This window comes from Lissotriton helveticus, chromosome 6 (assembly GCF_964261635.1).
Source record: "Lissotriton helveticus chromosome 6, aLisHel1.1, whole genome shotgun sequence".
NCBI classification, from domain to species: domain Eukaryota; kingdom Metazoa; phylum Chordata; class Amphibia; order Caudata; family Salamandridae; genus Lissotriton; species Lissotriton helveticus.
In genome coordinates, this window is record NC_136067.1 from 1823826964 (window position 1) to 1823841986 (window position 15023).

The 15023-nt window shown below is 44.9% G+C and overlaps 1 protein-coding gene across 1 annotated transcript in view; it reads right to left on the reverse strand.

Moving 5' to 3' along the window:
- Nucleotides 1-6595: 6595 nt before the first annotated feature.
- Nucleotides 6596-15023, reverse strand: part of MRPS10 (mitochondrial ribosomal protein S10) — a 56386-nt gene continuing 47958 nt past the window's right edge. Inside the window, exons 5-7 of the mRNA XM_078649719.1 lie at nucleotides 13002-13110; nucleotides 6923-7012; nucleotides 6596-6839 (exon numbers count right to left, since the gene is read on the reverse strand). Coding sequence (XP_078505845.1) covers nucleotides 6753-6839; nucleotides 6923-7012; nucleotides 13002-13110 — 286 coding nt within the window. The 3' untranslated portion in view covers nucleotides 6596-6752. The remainder of the gene's footprint in view (nucleotides 6840-6922; nucleotides 7013-13001; nucleotides 13111-15023) is intronic.

Here is a 15023-nt window from a genome sequence, read left to right on the forward strand (position 1 = left end):
TCCTGTGATGGGAAGTGGAGGCAGATTTGTAGGCCATATCTTCAGTGTTGCCTTTGGATGCCCCTTTTAGGCAGCTGAAAAAGAGCTGCATTGATCATTTGCCCCACTCTGGCAGAACTGTGAAAATCGTCACTTACCTCTGGCTGTGTGCCTTATCAATGGAAGGAGGCTATGGTCACTACTGAACAAACCCTCACTAGATCCGAATGATTGATCAAACTATAAGTCGCTCTCCCTTTAAACACCTATGCCAAGTTTATCGAGATTGCTGTTCAATTTTGTTGAACGCCAACCACTGCATATATCCTACTTAATCTGGCTTCTGTAAAGGTTTCAGTACGGAAACATTACTTACGAAAGTGGTTGAGGAGGTCAGACAGATCAAAGATGAAAATGGAGCAAGTGCCTTGATTTTACTGGATTTATTAGCGCCTTTTGATACCTCCTCAAACTGTGCTGATCAAGTCGGTGTTTGGCCTTGGCATAATAGTGTTAGTGCTTGAATGGTTTACCTCCCTTTTAACAAAATTGATTTTAGAGGGTGAAGCTTGTGGACTTTGTGTCACCTCTCAAGCAAATTTCTACAGGAGTACCTCAAGGCTGTTGCGTCCATTCCTTTTCAACCTATACATGACACCCGTGGCATATCTTATTGAAGCATGGAGGATAACCTTTTTTTTTTTACCAAAGCAAATAATATGCAACATATAATTTGCTTGATACTAACCCCTCTATGGCTGCCATAAAATTGAGAGATTGTCTGTATGCAGGAGCTAGTTGGATGGAGTCAAATTCCTTGATATTAAATGGAGGCAAGAGACAGGGGGTGATTTTTGGTACTGATTCAGTTTGGATAACAGAATGCTGGCCGGACATTTGGGTCCATTGCCAGTGAGTTATGTCCAAAAAGAGTGATTGCAGACATTGACTTGATCTTTAAAAGGCATGTACTTTCCATCTGTGCTATGGGATTTACACTACTTTTTTTTTTTTGATAATCAAATTTTATTAAAGTTTTGGTTACATAGAAATTCATTGGCAATAAGTCACACATCACATGTAAAAAAAAAACTTTCCATCTGATAACATCACAACACACAGTAGTCACTTCTAAATAAAGAGACAGCCCCTCTGCACCAGACCACCAAAGAGGACTAGGGCCTTTCACGGCGGAATCAGGCCGAAACATTTGCCCCACAATCTATTGAACCTTTCCGGGCATTCCGAGCCTCAAAGAGGGACTCCTCCTGTACCCCACACCAGTCCACACCCCTCCGCCATTTCTGCAGTGTCGGTGACTCAGCCTGTGACCAACTAGCCGCTATATCTCGTTTCGCTACTGCTGTACCCAGGAGGTGCTTATCTGCCCGGGAGCCATCCAGGCCGTCTAACACCCCCAGCAGCAAGTCTCTCGGGTCGTGGGGAACTACCCATCCCAAGGCCTGCGTGAGCTCACGTTCCACCCCTCCACAGAATCGATCCAATGCCGGGCAGAGCCAAAACATATGGTAGAAGTCGGCAGGGGCACGAGAGCAGCGCGCGCAATCCGGGGAGGCTCGTATGCCAGCGTGAAAAAGATGCGCCAGAGTGAGGTATGCCGCATGGAGATAGTAAAGCTGGACAAGGCGTAATTTGGAAGATGTGGACAGGGTTTTGGGTGCCATAAGGGCATCCCGCCAGTCCGCCTCGTCCAAAGGGCCCACCCACCCTTCCCATCTCTTCCTAAGCCGGTCCAGGGATGCGGGACAGTTATTTACCAGGGCACGGTATATACGAGACACCCCCCCCCTCCCCAGGTTACCCATCATAACTTCTGCTTCTAGGGGGCTGAATTCCAGGAGGGAGGAGGGCGTTGGGAGGTGTATGTGAAGGGTGTGGCGGAGTTGTAAATATTTATAGAACTGGGAGTGTAGGAGAGTATGCCTGTGTTGTAGGTCATAGAAGTAACGCATGTGGTTCCCTACCCATACATCCTCAATTTGTGTTATCCCCACCAAGTCCCAACGATGGAAGCCCTCCAGGGAAGAGACCTCATTCAGCCAGGTGCCATGCCAAAGGAGTGTCTGTCTAGTCAGCTTACGGTCCCAGGTCACCAAGCGAAGGGCAGCGCGCCAGGCTGTGAAAACCGACCTGGTGAATGGAGGCAGGACTTGTGGGACCGGGGAGCCATATAGGAAGCTTTGAATCTGTGAAAAATCCAGGGCAGCGAGCTCCACTCGGTAGGCTGGGTCGGACCAGCCGCCCGCAAACCAATCATGGATCACTATGAGTGGGATTTAGACTACTTTATGTCCACATATTTTATCCATCAACGTCAACTCCTACTTAATGCGGCAGCCTGGCTAATTTTGGGCCTCAGGAGAGATTCGGCCATCTCCAAAAATCAGGTGAGCTTGCATTAGCTACCTGTAAGCAAGTGGTGCATGTTTAATGCACTTTGCTTGTGCCACAAAACCATTTTCTCAAATGGGCTTCATACTTACATATAATAGATTTTTTCTCTCTATGCTCTTGCTAGGGATCTAAAATCTAAGCATGGAGGCTTCATTGACTTTTTCAGATTCTGGAAACCAAGGCAAGGAGGGAGATGCGTATCTGTCATCACTCCAAGAATTTGGAATGCTCTCCCTGCTTCGGTTTGATTACATCCAAATCTACTGATATTCCAGAAGCAGTTGAAGACCTATACGTTTCAATTGTGAGCGATGACACCGACTTAAGGTCTGTACTCGAGGTTGTCCCCCCAGTCCCTACTGAGTGCCGGGTCACTTCCGTTCAAAGTAGCTGCACACTGAATACATTTTGTAATACAATACATAACTCTCTTTAGCAGCACTAATGCCATAGCTCTCAGCAACCCGGCATTCGACTGTCGTTCATACAGGCTGCATAATAGTTCCCGTACACTGCCTGTCACTCTTACACTCCCATAAGAAAAAACTACTACAGGTCATGTAGATCACAAAGTAGTATACCAGCCTACAGCAATAAACCACCCATTACCTGCATAAAAGAAATGGAATAATACCGGAGTCCACTCCGCTAGAAGACAGACTACACATGCCTAAAAAAAGCGACCTCCTTTACGTATCGGAAACTAGTAAACAACTTACCGGACCCAACATTAAAACTAAAGAACAAATGGTCAAATGATTTGGGGGACTTGGACGAGGCGGAATGGCAAACAGCACTGTCTTCTCCGAGGGAAGTAGCTGTGCCCTCTAGACTACGCCTGGTACAACTGAAAATACTTCATCAAGTATACTACACTAGGGTCACTCTACACACTATAGGAAGGGCCACACACCGTTTTTGTCTGAGGGGCTGCGGGGAGGAGGGAACATTCTTTCATACCATATGACAATACCCTAGGTTGCGGCCTATTGGGCCAAGGCCATGAGAACAATATTGCAGGTGGTGAAGGAATCTGTAGTGCCGAAGCCACGGCTCTGTCTCTTGAACATCTGGGAGCCAAGCGATCTTACCCACTCTGTCCAGGACTGGGTGACGCTGGGTGCTATGTTCTCCAAGCGGAATATTGCCAAATACTGGGGTTCCGGGGAAGTGCCCAAACTTGAAGACTGTTGTAGAGATCTGGATGCAGCGATGCTTGCAGAGAAGGTGGTGTATGTGCACCGGGGGTGCCCTCGGAAATGGGGGGAAAACTTGGGGCTCCTGGAATGAGTATAGAGGGTATCTGTGTGATCCACCTACGCCTGATGGGGAGAGTGAGTCAGATTCATAGTTGGAAGGAAATAGGGATTTACTGGAATGTACCAATATTCATGGAATTATGTCTGTATAATATCTTGTGTTATGCAATGATACTATCTGATGCAGCGAACTGTCGTGTCCAGTGCGTGTACCATATGCCTTACAAATGCCCTGTTCTTGTTATCAATAAAAACAATTTAAAAAAAAAGAAATGGAATAACGGATGAGACCTGCCACATGCAGTTGCCTAACAGAAGATTTTAATTTAGTTCCCTACTGCAGATCCCATCAAGCTACATACTATGATTGCTTTTCGACATTTCACAATGACAATAAGATAGTGGATGATATTAACCCGTTGGCTGCGCTGCCGATTTTGCGGAAGTGCGGCACTTCCGCAAAACGGGCAGGGCCGCGTCGGCCATTGGCCGACGGCAGCACCAGCGAGGTAGTGCTGCCGTCGGCCAATGGCCGACGGCAGCATTGAAGGGGTTAAAGTCCATCCCAACAGATCTTTCCAACATTTCTCCCTCAGAACTTATGCCTTCTCAAGACCATAAACAAGCTATCTCAAAAAACCGAGTACAGTAACCATCTAAGTGGAATGAAAATAAGAAATATGATAACGAGACCTGCAGAGCTGTTCAAAGCTGCCAGCTTACTGAAAGCCATAAACTGTACGCCTTTTTCTCACACCTCTTCATCTATCGCACTGCATCCCTTTGGAGGAAAACCACATCTTGTGGTCACCACGCAAAACATGGAATCAATTCACACAAAGGATTAAAACAAAGACAACACACTTCCAATCACACACCATACACATCGTAGTGTGATAACCTTATACAGAAGTGCTTCAGTAGCCCACAAGGGGTTGTAAGCGCTATACAAATGTTGCAATACAATACACCACAATGTATGTATTACCAGGAATGCCCAGACACAAGGATTCCTTCCTTGTATCCTCTGCATTTTTTCCCAGCTCTTTTAAAGGCAGTTTAAATTATAGTTTAAAAACAAAAATTGGGGTATGGGGTCGAGGAGTTTTGCAGATATTATTAGCAGCATCTCACAGTCCTAGAAAAACTTTATAGGTTAAACGTATTATTGGCACTACTTTCAATACTAGATTTTGTGTGGATATTCACCTCAATGATAAAAGAGTGTGAGGACTCACCACTGCTGTTGCATTAATTTAAATTATTGCATATTTGGGGGAAAGATTAAACCTATGATGTACCTTATAGAGGAGGGGAAGGGACAATGGACCGGCATTGTAATATAATGCGAATTATGAGTCAACACTGAGCGGTTACCATTTTTTTTTTTTCTGTTACGCTGGTTCTTGTTGATGTAACATGGCATATATTATGAAAATGCTAATAAAAATATATTTTAAAAAAATGTATTGCTAATAAGATGCATTGAGGGACTAGGGGAATAGTTGTAGATATAATCTGAATTTTGTTGAGCGGGAGAGATGGAATGGAGTATGAAGGCTCAGAAATTACGTTTGCCTTAGTCACATGCTAATATAATTTCAAGTTTTTCACATTAGTGACGCGCTGGCTCTAGTGGAAATGAAGGGCTGTTTGTACAGAGAGCAATTTGAGCCAGTCATTTGTTGTGCTAGCTTTATGATTCATATTAAATCCTCGCAGTTATGTTAGTCAGTATGTATCAAGCCAGCATACAGTGGGAAGTTCTCATAGTGGTGTGTCTCAGGATCAGAGCAATGGCAACAATCTAATTTCCAAAGCAGAGATATCCGTTACAACCTGCTCCCTCTGAAAACACAGGGCTTTATAATAAAGAAGCATTGTCATCAAGTATAATAAACTTATGTGGACAGCTAGGCAAACTAAAGAATAAAAGATGTGTATGATTGCTATCCTTGATGCCAAATTGTATGTGCCACGTGTCAAAGGAAGAGCTAGAAAATACATAAAAATCCGAAGCAAGATACACGGTGTTTGATGTCGATGGATTGCTCTGGCAAGCCCTAGCATTTGATATTTTAATATTAAATAGATACAAATCAATTAACATCAATGCAGCATTTGTATAATTAAAGCAAAGAGGTCAAAATATAATGTGTATACAGAAAAGGCCACACTGTAACAGACAAGTGGTCACTTTGTAGTGGGCAATGATTGAATGGCCATGGATGCTGAAGTGTTCCATTGCTTAGTAGGAGTGATTTTTCCACAGATTGAATCATAATAACACCATTCTCTTGATATCTTTAATTTGATTTAGTAAGCAAAGGACTGAGAGATGGAACAAATGTATAGCTGTGCATTTATTTATCCATCCTTTTGTCCATTTGTCTCCATATCCTTTGATGCTGGCTCTTATGTGGTCTTCCTGCAGAGTGTGTGAGCGTGTGTGTGTTTTTTCATCTATGTACTGGCTGTGGACACAGGTACCTGTATTGCCCTGACATCACTACAGCAGTATCATTCCTAACTCTCACTCAAGCCCCGATTGCTAAAACTCTGACCTGCCCTGCAGCCTTGATGCCAACAAGATTGCTGAAGTCAGAGCTACTCACTAATACTCTTCTACAGGGATCACTCCGTTCCCAAGGCTTCTTAGCTCCCCCCTCCCCCCAACCAATTCCCTCTTTTCCAGTCTTCTGTCACGTCTAGCACTTTGGGATGGACCATCGTAAAGCACTACTCAAGCAACCAACATAATGTATTTAGGCGTGACTGCATGTCAGCTGGTCTGTGCTATAAAGGTTCCTCTAGGTCTGTCTATAGGTGTGCATTTGCTGGTCTGTGTATACGGTTGTGTGCAGGCATGTTTCTCAGTTTGCATACTGCATGCATTTCTTTTAGATCAATGATGTGCGCACGAGCTAAACAAATAAAACGTATTACCTTTGTCAATGCTTGCTTTTATTTACAGTATGTATATTTTGCCATTAACAAAATCAGGGAAAGACAGGCCGCATTTCTCATTGGTGCATTTTATTCCCCGACTGGCCGTAATGAACACCCATTCCTCGTAGGGTAGGCCACCCTGGGGTACGTTCAAGAGGCATTGACACATTCTTCTGTGGGGGGGACAGAGTCCCACACTGGCTTCTTGAGGTGTTCCGGCAGCTTTTCTAAAGTGGTCTAAAATAAAACACAGGAATTAAAACAACATCGTTTCCAGAGAAACAAAACCATTTTCCAAATATGCTTATCATGAGGACTACCTTCTTTATTTCCAACGCAACTCCTTCAGGGACGTTTCTTTGAATGTATTCTAAGTACACGTCGGCTGTGCTTCCGGTTAAATGCTTCAACTAAAACAAGAACAAAATATATCAGACAACTAGTGCCATAGTGAAACACGTTCTTTAATGCGCTAATCCTCCTAACAGGAGAGCGACCACCAAATCCGATGGCAACCAGGGCAGTGAAACGTGCACGCAGTTAACTTACCAAAAAGGACAGAACTGCCATTCATTCAGAACACAAATGAAAGGTTCGTTTCAGGACAACGGCCACCAGCTTGTCTGGCTTTACTAAACACATGACTGACAGAAATGAGAGAGGTTCAGGCTACAATGGTGGCTCTACTACGTTTAATGCCACCCAATCTGCCTTTACGACAATGTGGGAATCTGACCCACCGTACGACAAACTAAATAATTGCTAGTCAAGGCTGTTCGCAATATTGGAAGAAGCGTCCCGTCCCTGAACACAAATGTGGAAGGGTAGCAATTTATTGTATTGTAATTGTATTTATATAGAGTTTACTACCCCCTAACGAGGCATCAAATCACTTTTCGGCGAGTAGCACGCTACTCCGAAACCCAAAAAGGATTAGTGGTGGATTAGTATAGTGAAATTTGAGTCAATTTGAGCGGTGGAAATGTGAGTTTGTCAGTTGGATTGAAAAGGATAATGGGGGGGATATAAGAGGGAAGAGTCTAGAAAGTGTTTGTTGGGAGTTCATAATGGTAAGATGAGGCTTGGGATAAGGAGAGATGGAGAGAAGAATCTCTAGTAATAGATTAGGGAGATCAGAGTAGTAAAATGAGTTTTGGGTTGAGTCAAAGGAGCGATAGGTGAGGGAAGAATTTAGAAGCGTTGTTTAGGAGATCATAGGATTAAAATGAGGTGATCCAGGGAGGGATAGAGGAGGGTTATTTTGGAGATCATAGTAGTAGAATGTGGTTTGGGAGGAGTCGGAGAGTGGAGGTAGAGGATATATTGAGAGAGGTATAGGGTGGAATGTAGGGTAGTGCATTAGAGAGTCCTATTTTCTTGTACAGTAAAGTAATAAATATAAAGATACACAAGTAGATATTCTAAATATTTATATCAAGAAATACACATATCTAGATACATATATATATAATCAAATTATGTGTTTATATATACACAGGGATATGCTGTACATTTGTGTTGGAGTATGGTGGTTATGTAGGAAAAAGCCAACTCTTGAGTAGTCTTCAGAAGATATCCATTTCAAAGAAGCAGAGAACCAGTTACATTTATAATAACCCATCTATATTATCAACATGGCTGCGTGTCACCAAACCTAGACACAAACAGGAAAAATAAGGATTGTTAAACTCCTGTGGCAAGTATTTGAACTAAAACAATTCCTTTGCTTGCTGTTTTTATTTAGCGCAAGCTAGACTAAGAGTGTCGAAGTGCTTTAATAAAATAAATAAATAAAGCTTTTAATTCACAACATTTAGCAGCATATATAAATTGAAACATTAGGGAAAGGAATGGTTGGTAAGGGGTGCATATGCGTTAGTATATTGTGCCAATTTTTCTTTTTGCTCCTAAGCAGTCTCATAAATCTTTTAATTCTGCTTGGCAGATTAGATAGAAATTCCAGAAATTATAATTTTGTGGATTTAATTGGAGGTTTTTTCTTTGATGCTGCTGGTATTCATCCTGACTACAATTATATTTATGTTCCTTTATGTGTGTTTTGTGTTGCTGGGATGTTGTTGGGATGGGCATAGGCCTTTTCATGGATTATGGTCTTGTGGGACTGGGCCCCCAAAGCACTACCCTCAAAGTGGTGGAAGGCTACCGTCACCTTTATCAGGAGTTAAGCAGCACAAGGGTAGTGGTGGTAGCATACAGTGTAGTGATCACTAGTAGTGAACAGGTCATTTTTTACCCTGGGTTACTGGAGTGAGGACAGGCTCACTCACCTTTTTAAAAAGTTCTGTTGCTGGAGCTTAACTCAACCTTGGCCAACATCTGGTAGCTTTGAAGTGCTACGCAGCGCAGGGGTCATGACTCGGCGCTGGAGGACTGTGAGCCTGTGAAGTGTACAGTACAGGGACAGAAGAGTACTGTGTAGTACATGGGGGATTAGTGTATGTATGCCAGTGAGGAGTAGATGACATGAAAGATGTGGTATGCACAATGAAAGCATGTGATGGGTGTATTTGTGCTCAAATGTAGTACAATAGATGAAGGTGGAAGTGGTGTGCAGTACACATAGTGAGAGTGTGTGTGCTGGTAGTGTGTGTGTTTGCAAATAGCACACTTTGGTATAATACAGAAAAGCTACAGTACTGAGCAGTGTGCGCAGGCTGAATGTGTATGCTGAATGCATGTGTGTTTGTAGTAGCACACTGCATGGAGGCAACAGTACTTGAGAGTAAATGTACTATGAATGTACAACAAGTGCAAGTGTGCCTGCAGTGGTACATTACCACTGCCTGCTGAAGAAATGAGGAGAAGAGGAATCCCCACTGACAGATTTGTGTATTGCTGCATTCCTGTGGGCTGGGTGGGACACACACTGGAGTGAAAGGAGGAAGATACTCCCCATTTTAGACTTCGAAAGGCTGCTCTTTGATTCAGTGAGTGATCACAAAGAAGGGCCTAGACATCTTCTCAGAAAGGAGATGTAGATAAGGAATCAAAAAGAGTGGAGCTGGGAGCCTGGGATCAACCTTTTGATGCACATATCTCTGTGGAAGACATCCTGTTTTGAACTCTGGTCACTCCGAGGAATGTTGTTGTGGGTCAATTAGCGTCAGACTCTTGTCTGTTTTGACAGACATCCTTTCAGGGAGAAAGAAGAAAAGATAAGTGTGCACTACAAAAGAAAGAACTCGAACATAAAATGTCAAAGATTCTGAGCCTAAATTACATTTTGGTGTATGGAAATGGGAAGTTCTGCAAGACTTCTGCCTGTGACCAGGGCTGGGGGCTAAGGCCTGCTAGCCAGCCTGCTGGGTGAGGGGACAAAATCCAGGAAAACCAAGAACACCTGCCTTGGAGCCTGGAGCACCAGCGCCTGCCTGCTTGCCCAAACCAGTGTGTCCTGATAGGAAGAAGAGAGCTTTGGAGGGAGGGAGGTTCAGTGGAAAGCCCTACCCTGAGGACTCCCTGTGCGAGGTGTGAGGATTCGGCTGTGCACCAATCATTTTGTAGCCCGTGTGCAGGATTGTTTCGCTTACTCCATATGCCAGGAAAGGGCTGTCGTAGACTGAGTCAAGCATCAAGTGCTGTGTGGAGGGAACCGAGCAAGTACTGCCTGGTATCGGAGACCCCGTATGCCGAAGGGGGAAACCGCTGAAGTAATTGTGTGATCAGCAGGTCAGGACTCGAGAACGCCTTTGACTGGAGTGAGGCTGTGACCGGCAGATCTAGCTGCACCACGAGATCTCCCATGGCTGGCCCTCAAAGAACAGGAGGATGCGGAGGAGGACATCGTATCCTCACTGGGCTCCAGTGGGGAGCTGAAAAATCTAATACCCCGTCCCCCGCACCCAGGAAAAAGTGACTTGCCACATCTCCTCAAACTGGAAGCTTCTCCGATCGCTAGGGAGAGCCGACCACGCCGCTCAGGAGAGTAATTCTGTGTCTGTCAGGTGCTGTACCATTTACTGCGAGAGCCCAACTTCTCCAGAACGTGTGAGTGCCTGCGCTTATTGCGCCCGGTGCAACGCTGAATGCTTAGTGTGGCAGGAGCAGGTAAGACTTAAACTGGGCCGGTGAGCTCTCAGGGGAATTCACTGCTGAAGGTGCTGCATGGCCACCTAAAAGGGTTCTGACAGATTTTGAATGGCTTTAATTCAAATAAACCAATAACATTTCACATTATGGCTATAAATGCACATGCTGGAAAAAAACGAAGGCCAATATTATTTGCAGAGGTGCCCCCTGAAAGCCTACCAACCCCTGTGTGGTCTTTGACTGGCTGTAGGCAGGCAGCCACCACCAGACAGGTTTCTGGGTAGAGAGCACCTGCTCTCTGGGAGCAGAAACACTGCACATACTGTGCGGAGGTCTCATCCCACTCCCCCAGGATGAACCAGTGCTCGAAGAGGGGAACTTCAAAGGCCTGTCGCCATGGTAATGCGACCCCAAGCCTCTGCTGCTAGCAGCAGATTGTAGCCCCTGGTTTACACACCCACTTTAGGCTGTAAAACCGGCATGAAACATTTAAAAGAATAGGTGGTGTGCCCACCTCTGCCAACCCCACCCCTAAAGTGGGGGAGGTGAGGTGAAGCACAACTTTCCGCCATCTTGAAGATGGAGCGACCCCTCCAATCAGGGAGGGCTAGGTCTATGTCCCCCTCCCACATGAGGGTGGCATAATAGAGGGTGTAGTCACCCCAGGAGAAGAGCCCATTGGGCCTACCTGCAACGCCTCATAAATTTAGTATTGAGATGGCTTCCCCAGACTTAGAATACAGATCTGTGATGACCTAAGAAGAAAGAAGATGACCCAGCAGAGAAGACTGAAGACTACGACTGCCTTCGCCTTAGCCCTACCGGCCTGCCTCCAACTTTTGCGATCCTGTGACCTGTCTTGCAGCCAGCGACCTTGGAAACCCCTGGGAAGAACGCTGTCACTGAAAAAGACTCCAATACTCCGTGGACAGCGGACATGCCTTAAAAAAACCTACTACAAGGACTCAGGATCCAGGCAGATCTGCGTCTCCTGCCCACTCTGCACCAGATGCCCACAGCCAGAGTCAGAGTGGCTCACCTGTGCAGTGAAGTCTCCCCAGTGATCCCGACCTCGTGTCCAGCTTTGGCTGACCTCTCATGCCCTCCACGACGGTACCTGTAGTGTGAATCCAGAGGCAACAGGCTCCAGTAAGTTTCCGACGTCGAAAGGCACCCCTGCACCCAAAGCCCCTGGGCCTTGGTGAGCTGAACCGACGTTGTCCCTACGACCCTCTACATCCCAACTTACCTCTGCTGTCGTTGGTCTTCTTACTGCAACCTCCGGTGCCACGCCTGCAGCCTCAGTGCCAAAAGAAGGATCCCTATTGAAAAGCATTGCATGCCACATGTCGAATTTGCATTTTACAACCGGCTGCTCCTGTGCCGCTGGTGATTGGTGCTGCTTTGTGGACCCCTGTGCTTAAACTAACCACCAAAGCATGGCCCCTGCAACTGATCTACCTACCTGCAAGCAGTGTGGCTCCAGGCACCCAATCTCCATTGGAAGCAATGTGCCAAACTTCGATTTTGACCTCTGCACCCGGCCGTCCCGGAGCCGCTGGTGGTACAGTTTTGGTACTCACCTGGCCATTGCTGACTTTTGGCTCTGAAGATGGATTTGTAAGTGCAATACTTAACCTGTGTAACTGGAACATTGTTTTCCGCACAGGATAACATTGGACTGTGTTGAAAAGTTTGTGTGTCGATTTTTCCAAAGTGGAAAGTATTTTTAATTAAAAACTTACCCGATTAAAAAGACCTTTTTTTCAAAATAAAATACAAAGTATGTTTTTCTAAAATTGGTCTGGATCTCCTTCTTGAGTCTGTCCATTATTGATCACTGTTGTGCAATAAATGTTTTACACTCCTATGTGTTAGGCCTAAGGCTGCTTGCCCACACTACCACTAATACAACACTTTGGGTTTTACATTGAGATCTGTACACTTTTGGGGAACCCCAGGACTCTGTGCACGGTATTGCCAACTAGTGGCAATATCATATACAGAGCCAGTTTCCTCGACTGATCCACTCTAGCACCTAGGAATATTCTAAAGGTGAGAAATATGCAGGTAGGTAGAGTACCCAGCAGAAAGAGTGCTAGCAAAGGCAAGTAACTTGTTTGTCTCACACTTTAAGAGTTTTACTTAAAAATTGATGCTGGGTAGAAGCAATGGATCAGAGTGGTGAGACCAATGAAAATCATAACGCTAGCCCAAGAACATAAAATTGAGACTGCATTGTCGATTAAAGCCCAAGAAGGTAATTGCAACAATTTAGGCATAGTGATTTGTGAAACATTCCTAATTTGTAAACGTTCAATAGTGAACAGTGGAACCCCAGATACTCACCTCCATGCATCGATAATGGGTCCTCATTTCATACTGAACTCTGTGTTTCTTATAAATGTGTATTGATTTTAAAAGAGTTAGTCGTTCAATCTTCCGTGGTGGTTCATACCTTGAAAAACAATTTTTGAAATATTTACTCATGATTATGCAGTGTTAGCTCACAAATTATATATATTTGTTTTACTTTCTTTTTATTGATTATCATAGTTTACATAATCATCTCTGTTCTCGTTGGTCACTGTAAATCACACAATTTGCAATACTAAAACACCACGTTAACATTGAATCTGTAACAGGCATCATTGTCCATTCTCGTAACACAGATTATATATCAACATGCTATACCCAGAACTCTCAAGGAGTCCATTTCGCTCCAATCGTAGGACCCTTTTAAGGTAGCGTGGAAGCAGAAGTGATAGCACCCACCATTCTCGTGACAAGTCTAATGTGTCTCGTTTGTGCAGGTAACCTTGGAGTTACCCCACCCCCATCGGTACTATACCCGAGCAGGACTGCAAAGAGGTGGAATTGCGTAGTGCATCTATGTAAACTTTATATGGGCCCCATAGATCTTTGGGCCGCGCTGTGCCAGTTCCAGGTGAGGTGAGCAAAGTCAGCCTGCTGGGCGCCACACTTCCACACGTGCGTGGTCTGTTGGGATGAATTCTATGCAGCTTTGCTGGTGTCGTGTATATGCGCCGCATATGTATATGCGCCGTAGAAACTTATAGTGTAACAATTTATGGCGACTATTCAGTGAAATGTCTTTTCTGGCCCTGCAGCATAATGTACATTGGTCGTCTTGGATCTGGTGACACAAGTCTGCTTTCCATTCCGTGCGCAGTTTATCGTCCATGATAGGGAGTAGCGTGATGCAAAGTTTGTAAAGTTTCGATACTATGTGCACTCCATTATCGCTCTCGATAATGAGGGACAGAGGGGCAAAGGAGTCGGGTTCTATCGGAAAACCCGGAATCGTGGCTCGTAGCACAGAATAAAGTAGTGTGAGCACGAATTTATCCATGAACGTGGCTTCTGGGAAGCGGGCTTCCACAGTGGCCGAAAAAATGTGACCGCCAGGATATAAATAACCTATCGTTAAATTATTAAACTTAGTCAATGTGTTGCACAATTTTCTCACCCAAATTAGGGAGCCAGCATGCACAGAGCAATGGAAGGGCTGATGCGTATAAACCAGATGAACCTGTGTAATGATGGAGCCTGCTCCATGCCCAGCTAGTGGTCGAGACTGTCTGTATATCAACTGGGTCTCTAGGTTCGCCTCTGGGTAAGACTGCTGCCAATCGCTCCAGAAACAGAATCCTGGCGTCTGGGTGATACCAAGCGATGGCGAAACTACACTGTGCCACTAAATAAAATAGATAAAAATCCAGAACCCCAAAACCCTCCTCTCATATGGTAACATGAGTATCCTCCACCGTACACGGGGTGGTTTGCCGCCCCAGATCAATCGAATAAGATGGGACCGTAACAATAAGAAAAAATTGCGCGTGAGGGGAATCGTGATATTTTTAAAGAAATATACAAATCCAGGCAAAACCATCATTTTAATTATTGCGAAGCTACCCGCCATGGAAAGTGGGAGTCGTAGCCAAGGTTCCACCTGAGTCTCCAATTTGGCTATTGCCTGTCCGTAATTCAATCGAATAATCTGGACCGGGTCACGGTGTATATGGACACCCAGATATTTGACTGAAGCTGAGCACCATTCCAAAGGGAACACACAATCCCATGGTGTGGTACTGGAGGTCAGAGGAAAGATGATTGACTTGGGCCAATTAATGCCCAATCCAGAATGCTGCCCAAATCGCAGAATCTCCCTAAGGAGTGGATCTAAATTCAAATGTGGCTCCCTAACAGAGGACAGTGTCGTCGGTATATAAAGAAACCAAAAGGGGGCCAGTTTTAAACTGCAGTCCCCTGTGCAAATGGCTCTCTTGGAAGTGCCGTATTAGGGGGTCCATGGCGAGAATGAACAGCAGGGGTGATAAAGGACAGCCC